Source organism: Diplotaxodon limnothrissa, linkage group LG14 (assembly GCF_057381915.1).
Source record: "Diplotaxodon limnothrissa isolate DT_005_m linkage group LG14, D_limnothrissa_male_GT1.1, whole genome shotgun sequence".
Classification (NCBI taxonomy): Eukaryota; Metazoa; Chordata; class Actinopteri; order Cichliformes; family Cichlidae; genus Diplotaxodon; species Diplotaxodon limnothrissa.
Genome location: NC_140609.1, coordinates 31,192,164 through 31,206,008, shown reverse-complemented (window position 1 = coordinate 31,206,008; position 13,845 = coordinate 31,192,164). Strand labels below are relative to the sequence as shown.

At 41.0% G+C, this 13,845-nt stretch overlaps 1 protein-coding gene across 2 annotated transcripts; it reads right to left on the bottom strand.

Moving 5' to 3' along the window:
* Positions 1-1,044: 1,044 nt before the first annotated feature.
* On the bottom strand, positions 1,045-13,590 carry LOC146619169 (uncharacterized). 2 transcript variants are annotated; one of them, XM_085371474.1, is made up of 14 exons: positions 13,511-13,590; positions 10,903-11,210; positions 10,389-10,697; positions 6,810-7,094; positions 6,588-6,723; positions 5,628-5,791; positions 5,261-5,542; positions 4,830-5,129; positions 4,448-4,732; positions 4,205-4,367; positions 3,140-3,300; positions 2,906-2,981; positions 1,298-1,325; positions 1,045-1,191 (listed from the first exon to the last, which is right to left on the bottom strand). In XM_085371474.1, exons 1-14 carry the CDS (start codon positions 13,588-13,590, stop codon positions 1,045-1,047), a joined length of 2,724 nt encoding a protein of 907 aa, XP_085227600.1. The 2 variants fall into 2 exon arrangements, with proteins under 2 accessions (XP_085227600.1, XP_085227601.1); XM_085371475.1 differs by having other exon boundaries at positions 10,903-11,217; positions 13,524-13,590.
* Positions 13,591-13,845: the final 255 nt, after the last annotated feature.

The following is a 13,845-nucleotide window of genomic DNA, read 5'->3' as shown; positions in this document are numbered from 1 at the left end:
ATGGTCCTGACTAATTAAGCATTGCAAAGACACTAGAAGGACTTTTTTCATGTTGGAGCAGTGTGACAGTCATCAGTATGTGGGACTGTTTGCTGTGCTTGTAATGAGTTTGTTAAAACTAAGAAGTTAAAGATGAAAGATATTTACTTTGGAATCACTTTATTGACAGATCAAAAAAAATATACATCTGAAAAGAAACTGTAATAATGAAAAATTCAAGTAAGATTTAGTTTTTTTCTAAAAGTGCAAATTTTATGCATTTGAATAAAAAAGCCGGCAGGTGCCCCAAACTGCAGTTCCTAAGTGCTTCAAAAGTGAGTGACTCATGTTGAAATATTTACAGGATGGTGAAAAAGAAAAACAGTTTTGATTTCTATGGATGCTTTTCCCTTTCATAACAACTCAAGGGTGGATGCATTTTGTATTTAATTTGGTATTTAATCATTTTAAATAAGTCATCCATCTTATTACGTTGTGTGGGTCTGCAGACATAGTTGTAACCTGTTCTGTCACAGAACTGGACTTTTTGTGCTGTCTAGTATTATGGCCTGATAAAAAGATACTATTAGCTGCCCCCTTGTTCTCTAGGGCAGGTGCTTTAATTTTCCCATAGGGGTTTGTGTCTCCTGCAGGAGTCTAGTATTATGGCCTAATGAGTATTTTATTAGTCTGTGACTTACTGCTAATTACCAGATATATTACAATTTATGAATATGAATAGTTTGTTAGCACTCCACCCTCTAGTACAAATATGTGAGGTCATGGCTCAAAAAGCACAGAGGCTTCAGAATGTGGAGTCTAGTATCAAGGGGTGACTACGTACATCCTTTATACAGTCTTTAGTTTAAACAGTAAAGTCATCAATGCTAATCTGCTCAAAATCTCACATTATTCAGGATATATACATACACAGTTTTTTTACTTCAATGCTACAGAAAAACAAAACACTTGGAAAAAAAGAGTGCTACAGTTCCACTAAGATGCCACACCTAGTTTGTGCACAACTGGATGTGGTTTAAAAAGCCCCACAAAGCATTGTTGTCTTCACACTGTACTCTTGACGTCAATGACTATGGAGTAATTGACCATAGGAGTGCCCTCTTTGCTGTCTTTTTCTGTTACTGCTGGCTTTTTCACCTCAGGGGAGCCGGGGTCCTGCATGAGGGATGTCAAGGCTGAGAGATACTCCTCCTGAATTATACGGAGACAGATGGAGATACGGAGGAAAAGAGTTCAATTTAGTTTTGGATTTGAGACACTTAGCAAAGCTGGAGAAAATTATCATATTTAAATGTACCTTGTGCTCTTTCCTGCTGTTTCTTTGACTATAAAACAAAAAACAGAGGTTGATGGTGAATTATCTCAGTCTGGTATGGCAACCTGACTGTGGCAAACAGGAACAAACTGGACAAGATTGTCAGAACAGCTGGAAAAATCTCATTAGATAAACTGTATCACACTACTGCCTTACAGAGAGCTCAGTCTATTGCTGACTAAGAACGCCCACTCTTTAATCAGATTTGATCAAATGGCCCCAGGACAACATTATAGGATGCATTTTGTGCCAAATCCAATTAGTATAGTGAATAACAAGATGCTGTGATGTGATTTCTGTAGTTTTGCTAATGTTTTATGTATGTATATGAATGAATGACTCTTGATGACTATCAGTATTTTTTTATATAAATTGATTTGTGACTTGGTGAACCAAAGACAATTATTCAGTTCAATTTAAATAAACCCGTTTTAAATTTTTTTTGAGAGATTTCACCACTAGATGGCACTGTGACATAACTGGCCACACCGAGTCAATTCAAATAAGCAAGCTGCAGAGGTGAATGCATTATATGTGACGGGAATATCAATGAATACGAGTGGTGACCCAAGCCTTCATCATTGATCTCTGGTGTCAAAAGCAGACGCTCACTTTGTACACTGCGACCTCAGTGACACAAACCCAGTGATGTCCTGCTGCTGACAAAAAAAATGTCCTCATGCAGCACTGGAGATGAGGGAAAGAGGAGTGGGGGGTTGACATTAGTCCCAAAATAACTTTCCTCTGTGGGGAGTCATGTTTTCTTGTTGTTCACTGGGTGCCTGACCTTCCCAAATTAACTTGACAGGACCCTCCCACTGGAGCATGCGATAACGTGCCTAGACTCCGTCAGCCAATGGCACCTTCACCAAATGTTCCGGTCAGAGTGACAGGCGTATTGAAATAACCTGTAAACCACTCTTGTGCAGCTCTATTCACAGCGGGGCTTGATCTGATCCTGACAGACATTCTTGTGAGAAGTTAGATTTGGCAGTGAATGTGGAAATGTGGAAGCTTCTGGAGGCAGAAACCATTAACAGTTCTAGGACTGTGAAAGATATCCCACATCAGTACTAAAAGATGTGACTCTTTCTCCAACAGCAACAGGATTAAGAGATGAATTTGTGGATTTTTTTTCCACTGGTGAATGGCAACTTGAATTTTATTATACTAATAACTTCCGAACATGTGGACCTTCTGCACATTTCACCTTCCCTTTTGCAAAGTGTCGGTGATGATAATTGGCCAGCGAACAGCAGTCTGCTGCACAAATTGCCAGAAGTAACACCGCTAAAAGCCAGAACAGGAAACTGGAAAATAAATCTGTTTTTCTGACTGCCTAACAGCCTCTACCTGTCTGCAAGCAGGGCTGTGGTGGCAGAGGCACCTGTCTGCTTCAGCCACATTACTTCCTGTTTGTGAATAACAGCTTGGTACTGGGGTTTTGGTTAGTTGGGTTAACGATCCACACATCCTGTTTGTCTAGTACTCTCTGTACACTCTGTGCCATCGGCAACATTGCCCTCATTTGCCCGTCAGCGCATCACCTGCCGAGTTGCTGTTTGTCACCTGTGGAAGCGCTTAACTCACCAGCACACACAGAGGATGATGACAGAGATAAGAACGAGGGCTAATGCTGAAGAGATGCAAATCATGGATGTGAGAGCTGCAACACAAAGCACACAAAGAAACTGATATCAGCTAAACATCTCAGAAAACCTCACAGTGAAACTGGTTACGCACGTAAGCATGCCGATATTATCAGGAGCTCTCTGTTGTGTCATGTTCCTCTGAGTGCAAAAGCCCATCATGGCAGACACGTACCGAGCTGTTCAAGCCTAGTTGTGACTTCCACCTGAAAGCTGACTGTAGCAGTGTGGTGACAGAAGGATGCCCAGCAGGTGTACAGGCCTTTGTTCAGCTCTGCAAGCTCTGACTGGAAGATCATCGCAGATCCCTCCGTTTGCACAAATGAGCCATCACTCCTGAAATACCAGGGATTTACAACTGAGTTTCTCTTTAAGTGACATTTTTGGGGAAATATAGCCATGTGCTGTATTTCTGAGGGTTAAAAATAAAACTCTAATCACTCTAATGTCTGTACAGTAAATAGGAGGCTGTAGGTAACTGGCTTAAGTTTGCTTACAGAGTGGAAGCAGGGAAAGAGCTAAGCTGGCTCTGCACCAATATCCCTAAAGCTCACTTTAACGCTTCACATTGTGCCAAAAACCCCAAAACAAAACCAAAAGTGTAGAAGTTTCCATTATAGACATTACATGCCAGATCATTTCTTAGCTGGTAAAATCATCTGAAAGACTGAAAACAGGTGGAAAGTTGGTTAAGAAATCTCTGCACATTACTCTGCATTACAAAAGTTGTTCACACGTGGTTACAAAAAATCAACAAAAAATGTACAAATGGACAGAACCAGGGTAATTATTTGCCTTTATTTAAACGGTAAAATACCCCCTAATAAATCGTGCTCTATGACAATGTGTTGCTTCTTCTACTTCCTCTACTACTGTGGGAACACTCAATTTTGTGTGTTCACAGGAACTTCCTGATCATGATTAGGTGGTAGATAACAGATATACCTCCTGCCAGCTGAGACTATAATTGGACAGGCTACTGTTTTTTTGACAACAGTAGGAAAGTTAATGCACCTGGTACTAAAGGTGCTGTTTTTAGTTGTTTGCCTGCTCCCAGATAAAGCAAAGTTAAACTGTCTCCTTGCTGTTGTTGGCTATTGCACTAAGCTCTTTATGTAAATAACTCAACTGATATTTTCAGAGAGCTACTTCTTAATTGTGGGAGCACAGATTTTTGTGCAGTGCACTATGTTCAGCTTCCTCATTGTGAACAGGTGGTTTGAAACACCGGATACAGCACCTCTTACAGCTGAGCTCGTACTCTGGCACGTTGCCTTCAATTTCGAGCAGTATTTTCTGGTTGTGACGATTCTTGTCGAGGGACAGTCTGTATACAACAGGTTGATCGCTGTAGCGGCTTTGCAGAGGAGTCGTGAAGTTCAGGACTCTCAGAGAAGAGATATCTGGCAAAAAAACAGTAGAAATATTTAAGATGAACTTTGTGCGTTAGTGTTCAATCGAGTATTGTTTCTGTTGCTCTTACAGTATCTGGGCATATGAACAGTCCTTCTCTGTGTGACCCCTGGTTCAAAATGGTACACACAAGTCAGGTTTTGCCCCTCATGACGGTTCAGCGGAAATTCATAAGTCGCCCTGAGATTCATTGAGTTTCTTTCATATTCTGAGTGCACAGAGGTTTGCCTTTCATTTTTTTCGGGAAGGTCCCATGCAAGGTTTGTCTCGAAACACTCCCCTGTGCACTCGCACACTGCCAGCCAGAGATGAGAGTCTTGTTGTCTCACCACAGATGCGCTCAGCAGGGGGGCTTCTGAAAAAGAAAAGGGGGGTGTCAGGAAGGGGATGAGCAACCGCGTGAGGTTGTCTGTGTCATAGAAGGTAATATTTCTAAGAAATGACTAGCGTACTGTGCATGGGGATGTTTATTATTCTTTCCTCTTCTGCCTCCAGGCTCGGATGCTTTACTATGCAAGTCAAATTCTGACCGGCATAGAGAGAGGACAGGAAGTGCACAGAGCTGCGAGCAAATACCAGACCATCAGCCTGCTGTTTGGTCTCCACCAGGCTATCGATGCTGTTGTTGGTGTTCCTTACGTGCCAGGTTATAACTGCTGCCGGAGGGGCGCTGTCCACAGAGCATTGCACCTTTGTGTACTTCAGACCTTGTCTCCACTCAGTGCTGGTGTTGACGGTGATGTTAGGGTGAGCTGTGCAGGAAAGAGAAGTTAAACAACAGGAAGTGGAGGGCTTCCACTTGATGAAAAAAATTTAATCTATGGCCACATATATCCACTACTGATAAGAAATTAGGGTTGGTTGGTTGATTTGCTGAACATACCACAAAGAGGGAGTGTTATGCTTCTGTTCTCTGGTTTTTCAAATGCTGGGTGATTTATCACACACTCTGCAGTGAGCTCCCAAGGCAAGCAGGGAGGGAGGAGTACAAACCCCCTGACAGAGTGGCTTCCATTATGAGAAGTGGAGTTGAACCAAAAGTCTTCAGACACACCCTCTGGTAGAAGCCAGGACATGTTGGCTGCAGGAACAGCATCATCTGCTGAGCACTCAATCACTCTGTGTCCATCTTCAGTCCGCAAATCAACTCGTATTGTAGGAGGAACTGATGGGAAACGTATAGAGAGAAGAGTTCACATCAATATTTCATAGTCAGATGATAGAGAAGGTCAAAGCAGAGTTTCACCTACCTTGTTGTATAGGTTTAACAGTGACATTGAACCGCAGCACTGCTGTAAGGTGCTGATAAGAGAAGGTGCATTTGTAAAGACCAGCGTGTTGAAGATCCACAGGGCCCTGGAGTCTCAGGCTCTTGTCCACCAGCTTCACACTCTCAGGCAAGGGGCCATCATCTCTGGAGGGCAAATATGCAAAATATGCAGGAATTCAGAAATGTTTTCATTTGTCTTAATATAAGAATACAAAAGGAAAACAAAGCTTGAATAAATAAACATTTGAATCAGAAAATGTATCTAAATATGGTTCCTGCTTACAGTCACTTGTGGTTTTTATGCCACCAAATATGCCACCACTGAAACTACCTACATATCCTGTGGAGGATGTGTATATTCTTTCTCTGTATATATACATGAAAAAAGTGTGACTGAAGCTTGTTTTTATTTTTGTAAAAGCATATTATTTTTGCAGGTACTGTTCATTTTTGCTCCTTTTCTTTTGGTTATGTGGTTAGTTTCCCAAATATCTGAACCAGCCCATCCAGCACCAACAAATGTTTCTTTGCAGGTTACTCGACCATGACCTAAATTCACTCAGTTGCTGATTAGATATTTGCACTGATTCACAGTTGAACAACTGCACCTAATACGGTAAAATAGGGAAATCAAACACAGTACGAGCACTTACTGATGAATATACTTTTTATTTTGTCATTAATGGGCAATTTCCCCATACTTTTTTAATAAGTCATTTTTATCTGTCTTGCACATTATTTTCCATTATTTGTGCACAATAATGGAGTGGACTTACTTTGTATCAGATTCTCAACCTTAACCTTCCCTAACATGATGAATTTTATCATCATGCCAGCTCATAACGCAGTCTGTCTGTTATAATTATCATTTTTAGAGTTCGAACGCTTCTATAATATATGAAATTGATGTAGTAGTCCTTTGACACCAAATATTTCCTACTTTTTGCAGGTAACATTGTAGCGTGGCACGTTCCCTTCGACCTCGAGTCTGATAACAGCTTCAGTCTCCTCTTCCTGCAGCTCCACGTCATTGCTGTTCCCTTCCAAGTCTGAGTACAACTGACCTGGAGCCAAATCTGTAGATTTAAAAAAACAAAAACAAACTCTGTTCCTCTGTTACCTCTTGAGCATTAGCAGTTTATTCAACACTGATTGTACTCACAGAAAACTGGCAGTGTTAGGGCTTGTGACTCCTTTTGTATAAATTTAGGATGGTCAAACACACAAGTGATGTTGTGACCCCCGTATTTTGTTACGGGGAGGCGGACTGAGACTCTCTGTATGTCTGAGTCTGTGTCGTTCTCTCTCGCCAGCTCTTCAGCCGTGTTCAAAGCCAAAGAGATGTCAGTGTCAGGTCTCCCTCCAGATGAAATGCAAGAGACCACCCAGAAATCATTTCCGTCTTCTTGCTGTACCATCTCTGCTTTAATAGTCACATTTGGCCTTGCTGCAGAGCAGGAAGAAGGGCGAGAAGAGTTATTTTTCACAAGCTCTAATGTTTTTTCCAGCAAATTAAAAAGTCAGATAGCAAGTAGAGGCTCAGGGTGTTTTGGTTAAATAGGAAGCTGGGGCCGGATGAGCTGAATGTTAGCTAAACACACGCCATGAGGAGCTTCTGCTTGGGTTTGGAGAGTGCTGACTTAGGCTTATCACCTGTCCCATCTGTTGGCTGAGCTGCAGCTGAGAGCAGATGTCTGGCCCAGCTGCTACCCAACCAAAGCTGAGAGAACCGCAGGCTTTAATACGAGGAATCAGCATAGATCAGAGTCTATTATCAAATACGTAAAAGTTTTGGTGTTACGCAACAGTCAAATGCCTCTAATGAGCAAGTGGGTTAACACCTCATAATAAATTGGGTGCTGGACAGGGGTGTGCACACATTTGGAGTGAGTTAATGCTCTTTGGCTTTAAAAAAAGTTCAATCTGTTTACACATAAAGTTATGTCTGCATTTAACCACTGCAGTTTGAAAATTACCTAAGCTGCTGTGCTTCAGTGAAGTGGAAATGTATTATGGACAAATGAACTGGGTGGTGTGGCTTACGTTAATAGGACTGTTACTAGGTCTGCCACTGAAAGAGCAGTAAGAGGCTGTAATGCTGTACATATTAGTATGATTGTATGAAGAGAGCATTTAAAGCTTTATTACCAAACATATACAGTGGTGTAAAAAAGTGCTTGGCCCCTGATTCCCGATCGCCTACTTTTTGTATGTTTTTCACACTTCAATCAGATCATCAAACAAAAATAATACAAGTAAACACAAAATGCAGTTTCTAAATGAAGTTTTTATTATTAAGGGGAAAAACAATCCAGAACTACACGTCCATGTGTGAAAAACTAATTACCCCCTAAACCTAAACCTAACTGATTGGGCCACACTTAACAGCAACAACTAAGATCAAGCATTTGTCATAACTGGCAATGAGTCTTTTACAGCCATGTGCAGGAAATTTGACCCTCCCATCATTGCAAAATTGTTCTAATTCAGCCACGTTGGAGGGTTTTCAAGCATGAACTGCCTTTTTAAGATCATGCCAAGGCATCTCAATCGGATTCAGGTCAGGACTTTGACTAGGCCACTCCAAAGTCTTCATTTTGTTTTTCTTAAGATCTTCAGAGGTGGACCTCGTTTGTTTTGAATCATTGTCCTACTGCAGAACCCAAGTGCACTTCAGCTTGAGGTCACAAGCAGATGGCCCGACATTCTGTGGTGAATGAATGTGGTCATTTACCACAGCAAGTTCCAGATTCTGACGCAGCAAAACAGCCCCAGATCATCACACTACCACCACCATATTATACTGACTGTTTTCTTGTGTTTTCACTTTAAATTTGTGTGATTCATTTTTGAATTTGCATCTTCGGTGAGTGAAATTCATGGACTACATGGTGTTTTAAATAGCCAGCAAGGGCCACTAATATAGATGCAAAAATATGCTGATCGACATACAGCTTCATTTAGACTTCTGTGTTCATATGTAGTAATCAGAAACTCATTTTATCTCTACACCACAACCTGCTGTGTAATTCAAGTTGTTGTGACGGAGTTCTGGTTATGGGATAAGTTATGAAGTAGGACGTAGTTATGACGTAGTTATGAAGTTATGACGTAGATCTGATTTGGGTGTAAAAGTCAGGCAAAAATGGCCCACAGCTCCCCTGCTCTATGACCACATGAAAATCTGTAATTTTAAGTCTTACTGAATAAAAATTAAATGCATTTAGCTTTTATCTTTCTATGTTAGGATTTGAAGTGGAAAAGGCAGGTTTAGGTTGCTTCGAGCTTGTCATGTCTCTGATCAGTGTGATCACCACCATCATTGTAAACAGATGGATGGCAGATCATCGGATTCAGCAGCTGTTCCTACACTACATATGACGACAGTCCATGTACTAAGGGTATTTATTTGCTGGGAAGAGAGCAAGGAGCTAAGATTTATTAAGTTAGCAATGACATGTACATGACATGGTGAAATTTTTCATCCTGAGTGAAAGAAAACTTTTATAGTATGAGAAATCTTTCCTGCTTTGGTCCAATACCAGTAGAGCTAAAGCATCTAGGTGTAGTTAATGATCCGACGTCCTGCCTTTGCCTGTGAATACTGACAGTGTGAGGGGTCTCGTCATGGTAACCACGCTTTCATGACAGTCAGTGCAAAGTTGCTGAGGTATAATGTTTGTTTGCTTTGTGGTTGCTCATTATCATTACTGACTCTATAACAGTGTCAATGAGGGTTGTGCTAAAGAGTGAGTCTTTGCAGGTGCACTAAATTACAGTGTGGATGGTTTTATATTGATGTTTGCTGTATTAATCTGTCTTTCCTGTGAGCTCGGGGTTTCTGTATGTGTGTTTAGCCTATATTTTCATCAGAAATGTTTTTTTTTATTATTATGCTTTCATAGACCAAGATTATATTTTATATATATATTTTTTAATATATTTTTAAAAGTTTTTAACTTACAATCATGAAAAACTAACTTATCATTTTATCGGCTCTGTAATAACTCAGAGTGCTGCTCTGCTCATATTGGTCATCCGCACTGCACCCTCTAAATGCAACATGTTCCTGCAGCTCTGCAGTGCTGTGGATAAAACAGAAAGGTGCTGCCCTAAAAAAAACAACAACAAAAAAACCCCCATATCATGACCCAAATGCTAAAATGCTCAGTGGACCTGGGAAGAACTGCAGAGTCAGGTAAAGTACGGACTCGTTACTTTGACCCCCCGTCCTGCGCTTTTTATATCAAGATATTGGTTATAGCAGCTTTAACGATTTGATGAAATCTATGAAACAAAATATCGTGATTAACTGGGATGCTGGATTTTTAGCTTTAATGTTATGCAGTCGGATTTTCATCAGGTCAACAGATGCAGGTGCGCATCTTTTGACCTGCTAGACTTGAGCCATTAAACTGTACACTGCACCATATTACAGTACTGTTATTAATTAGTTACTGGGTCGTTGCTTCATTTTTGCTTCCATATACTCAGCTTCAATGGAAGAGCGCATTCCCACATGAATGCATAGCACTGTGCAACGTGATTTATGGTCTGTCACTGTGCATGTGGAGCAGAGTGAGAAGGAACAGGCTGCGTAAAAACTCAGCAGGAGAAAGTTATTGTGTTGCAAGATGCTGAGTCATGATGCATGATTGCAAACGTATGAGTGGTAATGCAACACAATATGTCACCACCTAGCAACAGGGACATAAAAACACAACAACTCTGATGCTCTTACTGTAGGTTTCCACCCTAACTGTGGTGACCGCGGGCTGTGGGAGGGTCCGGTGTTCAACCACACAGGTCACGTTGTCCTCCTCCTGCAAGTGGGTGGGAAAGCGGAGGACGCTGCTGACGGTGAAGGTGTCATTTGAAGGAAGGGTGTTATTCACAACCTCGATGAAGGGGAAATCTGAAGGAGGATACCCATTCACCAACCAGCTGATCTGGGGCTCAGGCCTGCCATTGATGGCAGAGCATAACACAGACTGATAGTGAGTCCCATTTATGGTCTCTGCATTCAGAGTGATGTTGATTTCTGGTTGAACTGTGAACAAATTGAAAAATAAACACGTTGAGTGACATAGGCATGTCTCAGGATAATAATGCATCTGTTTAATTAAAATCTGGTGGTGCATCAGTTAACACCTTTTAATTTTAGAACTGTTTGTGGCAACTTCATCGGGCTTATTTGTTCTCACAGAGGTGAGTCGATTATAGAAAAGAAATCACATGTTATTGGCGTAGCTTACCTACTACAGTGACGATTACAGTGCCAGTGTAAGTATCTTCAAGTGATTCAAACTCACAGGTGTATTGTCCTTCTACTTCCACACCGGTCACCCTAATATGAATTGTGAGGTTGGTGAGAGAAACTGGGAGTGAAAAGTTATCTCTTTGAAATGGTCTCCCATTGATAAATCCTGCCAGTCGCTTTTTTTTTTTTGAACTGATCTGTTGTTTCCACTCGCTGCTGTCAACAGGATCGTCACCCAGATAGATACAGCTCAGATACATGTCCTTTCCCAGGACTGCTGTGATGCTCTCAAAAGGCTCTTCACTCGAACCTAATGAGAGATCAGAAAACATTGAGAAAGCAGAAATGCCTTGAGGGGGAATGGGTTTGATGAGAGGACTGGGCACAGGGTGATAGATGCTACTTGTTGTGTTGACTCAGCCTATTGTCTGTCGCTAGTTAAGTAAAACTGTGATCAAAGAGGTAGACTAACTAGGTCAGTAGTGATAAACTCCTCAGTCATTTCTCAATTAAAAAAAGACATAAAATCGTATAAAAATAAGGCTAAAACAGACAAACAGACTATATTTAATTTGTTACAAGTAAAAGTAACTGAAAAGAAAACTGGATGAAAATGAAAAGTTTAAGGCTCAGTTTGAAACAGAGAAGGCAGACTGCGTCGACAACGAGCAAGCTTCCTTTTTTTAATCCACAAAGTAACACAATCCAACAGGAAAATCCAAAAATACAAGGAGTGAGGAAACAGGAGAACACGAAGAGTTTCAGAGGGCAACACACAGGGAAGCATACACAGGGAATGTGACGATGATGAAGACGGGACTACTTATACACCGAGGGCTGACGGCAGAATGAAAAACAGGATGAGAATGAGACACAGGTAAAAGTAATTAACACAGGTGAAGACAGTCAGAGACGGGAAGTGAAACTAATACATCACATGAAAGATAACCAGACCTCAAAGGAAGTAGCCAAAAGAGAAAGAATAACAGGGAGGAGAAGACTCTCAGGCACAGAAAGATGACAGAGGAAACTATAAGTCACCCATAAAATAAACACAGAAATTAAAGACTCATTCATAATAATATCACCAGAAGCAAAGCTCACAGTCTAGAATAATAAAGAAATTAAAACAGTATTCCCAGAATTTAACAGGCCCTAAACTGAAACCCCAAACCCTAGGATCATAATATTTTTTAAAATAAAAGATCAATAAAAGATTAAGCGAATTAATTGTCTTCACTTTGTAAAATTCTGGTAAATTATTTGTTTTTACAGAGAAAAAGCAAAAGACAAGAGGTTAACTTGCACACAGTGACAGTAATAAATAAATGCAGCCTTGTCTCCTGCCTGTGTATCTGATGGAGGACTCCATTATGTTAATGAAATGAAAACCATCCAAAATAAGATCCACACCCAGACAGGGTCCTCTGCACTGTTTAGAAATCAGCCACAGTTAGGGCATTTCACAGGAGAGGGCATTTAATATAGGCTGGCAGGTTTTAGCACTCTCAGAGAGGACAGTGTGCAGACTTTAATGCATACCAAGTCCCCTTCTCTCTCTGCTTCCTCCCCAGACTTCATCAAAGTGCACTTAAGGACACAGCTTGCTCTACCAGTCAGCTGGAGCCAAGAACCTCTATTCAGCTTAAGGTACATGATGAGTAAAATGATGACAGCTTACTGCTGCACTACTTCATTGAAAACCTCTTAATATGCAGCCGGCTGCTGCAGTCTAAACTGTTTGCATCAAGCACTGTTAATGCTGTTGGTCTTACTATACATCACAGCAAATGGAAACAATGTGGAGAGGCTCCAGAGCCTTTTAAGAGGAAGAGAAAGCAAGAAAGAGAAATAAATATGCTATATCAGTTCAATTATGCCTGGTGGGCTTGTAATTCATTTGCCCTTGCAGGTTAGTGCCAAAATAAATGTCAGCCAAGAATGGAGAAGGCACACCTTAAGGATACAAACTAAGTAATAACTGTGAAAGAAAAATCACACATTCTTCTACTGCATCATATTTCCTGAGTCCCAGGGGCTTCTTTTTCTCACCAGACAGCAACAATGCACCAGTGGCACAAAGCACACCTTCCTCTGCAGACTAGGGATGTGGTAAACAAATAAAGACTTTCGACTTTAGAAAATGAAGCTCTTTCACACGTTTAAACTTTCATCTCCAGCTGGAAGTCTCGGTGACTCTGCAGAATGAAGGACTGCACCAAATCAAAGGGAAGAATCTTTAAATAAGTACAGCCAGGAGAGGGTTTTCCCCAAATGTTAAAGACCTCATATATTAGTTTTAAAAGCCTGTAAAAAAAATGCAGTGGTCACACCGAGGAAGCGCATATGATTCCTAATAAAGAGTTGCCTGCCAGGTTGACATTACAAACATACAATCAGGAATGTGCTGCTGAAAAATGTATTATTTAGAACTTTGTGATGCATCCAGTGTGTAGTTTTATTGCTCATTTGTAATTATAGTTGGACTAATCAGTAAGGAAAGCCAGTAGCACTGCTGGGTATAAATGCCTCAGGTTAAACAAGAGCTTAAGGTCCAGTAAAATGAACACATAAACAGCTGATTGCAACAGATGGATTGTAACTCTGCAGACTTACCCAGAATTTCCAAAGAATGAGCAACATGTAAGAGAAGACCCAAAATCAACAGCCATGAGCATCCCATGGTGGTGTCATTGACTGAAGCAGAACTATAGACCAGCTGTATGCAGGGCACATGGTATTTAAAGGGTGTGTGTATTATGTGGTTTATGGTTTATGGCACACACCCTCTACAGCTGATATTCAGTTGTGTGAGCCACACACACACACACACACACACACACACACACACACACACACACACACACACACACACACACACACACACACACACACACTTAAAAGCAACTTCTTCAGTTTGCAACAGTAGGTGTTCTCT

Excerpts from the sequence above, each read along its gene's own strand:
- LOC146619169 (XM_085371474.1), bottom strand. The coding sequence starts at position 13,590 with ATGGGATGCTCATGGCTGTTGATTTTGGGTCTTCTCTTACATGTTGCT. Across the intron at positions 10,698-10,902 it reads TGTAATCGTCACTGTAGTAG|TTCAACCAGAAATCAACATC; the intron begins GTAAGCTACGCC and ends ATTTGTTCACAG. Across the intron at positions 3,301-4,204 it reads TACGAGCTCAGCTGTAAGAG|GAGTGATGGCTCATTTGTGC; the intron begins GTGCTGTATCCG and ends CTGGTATTTCAG.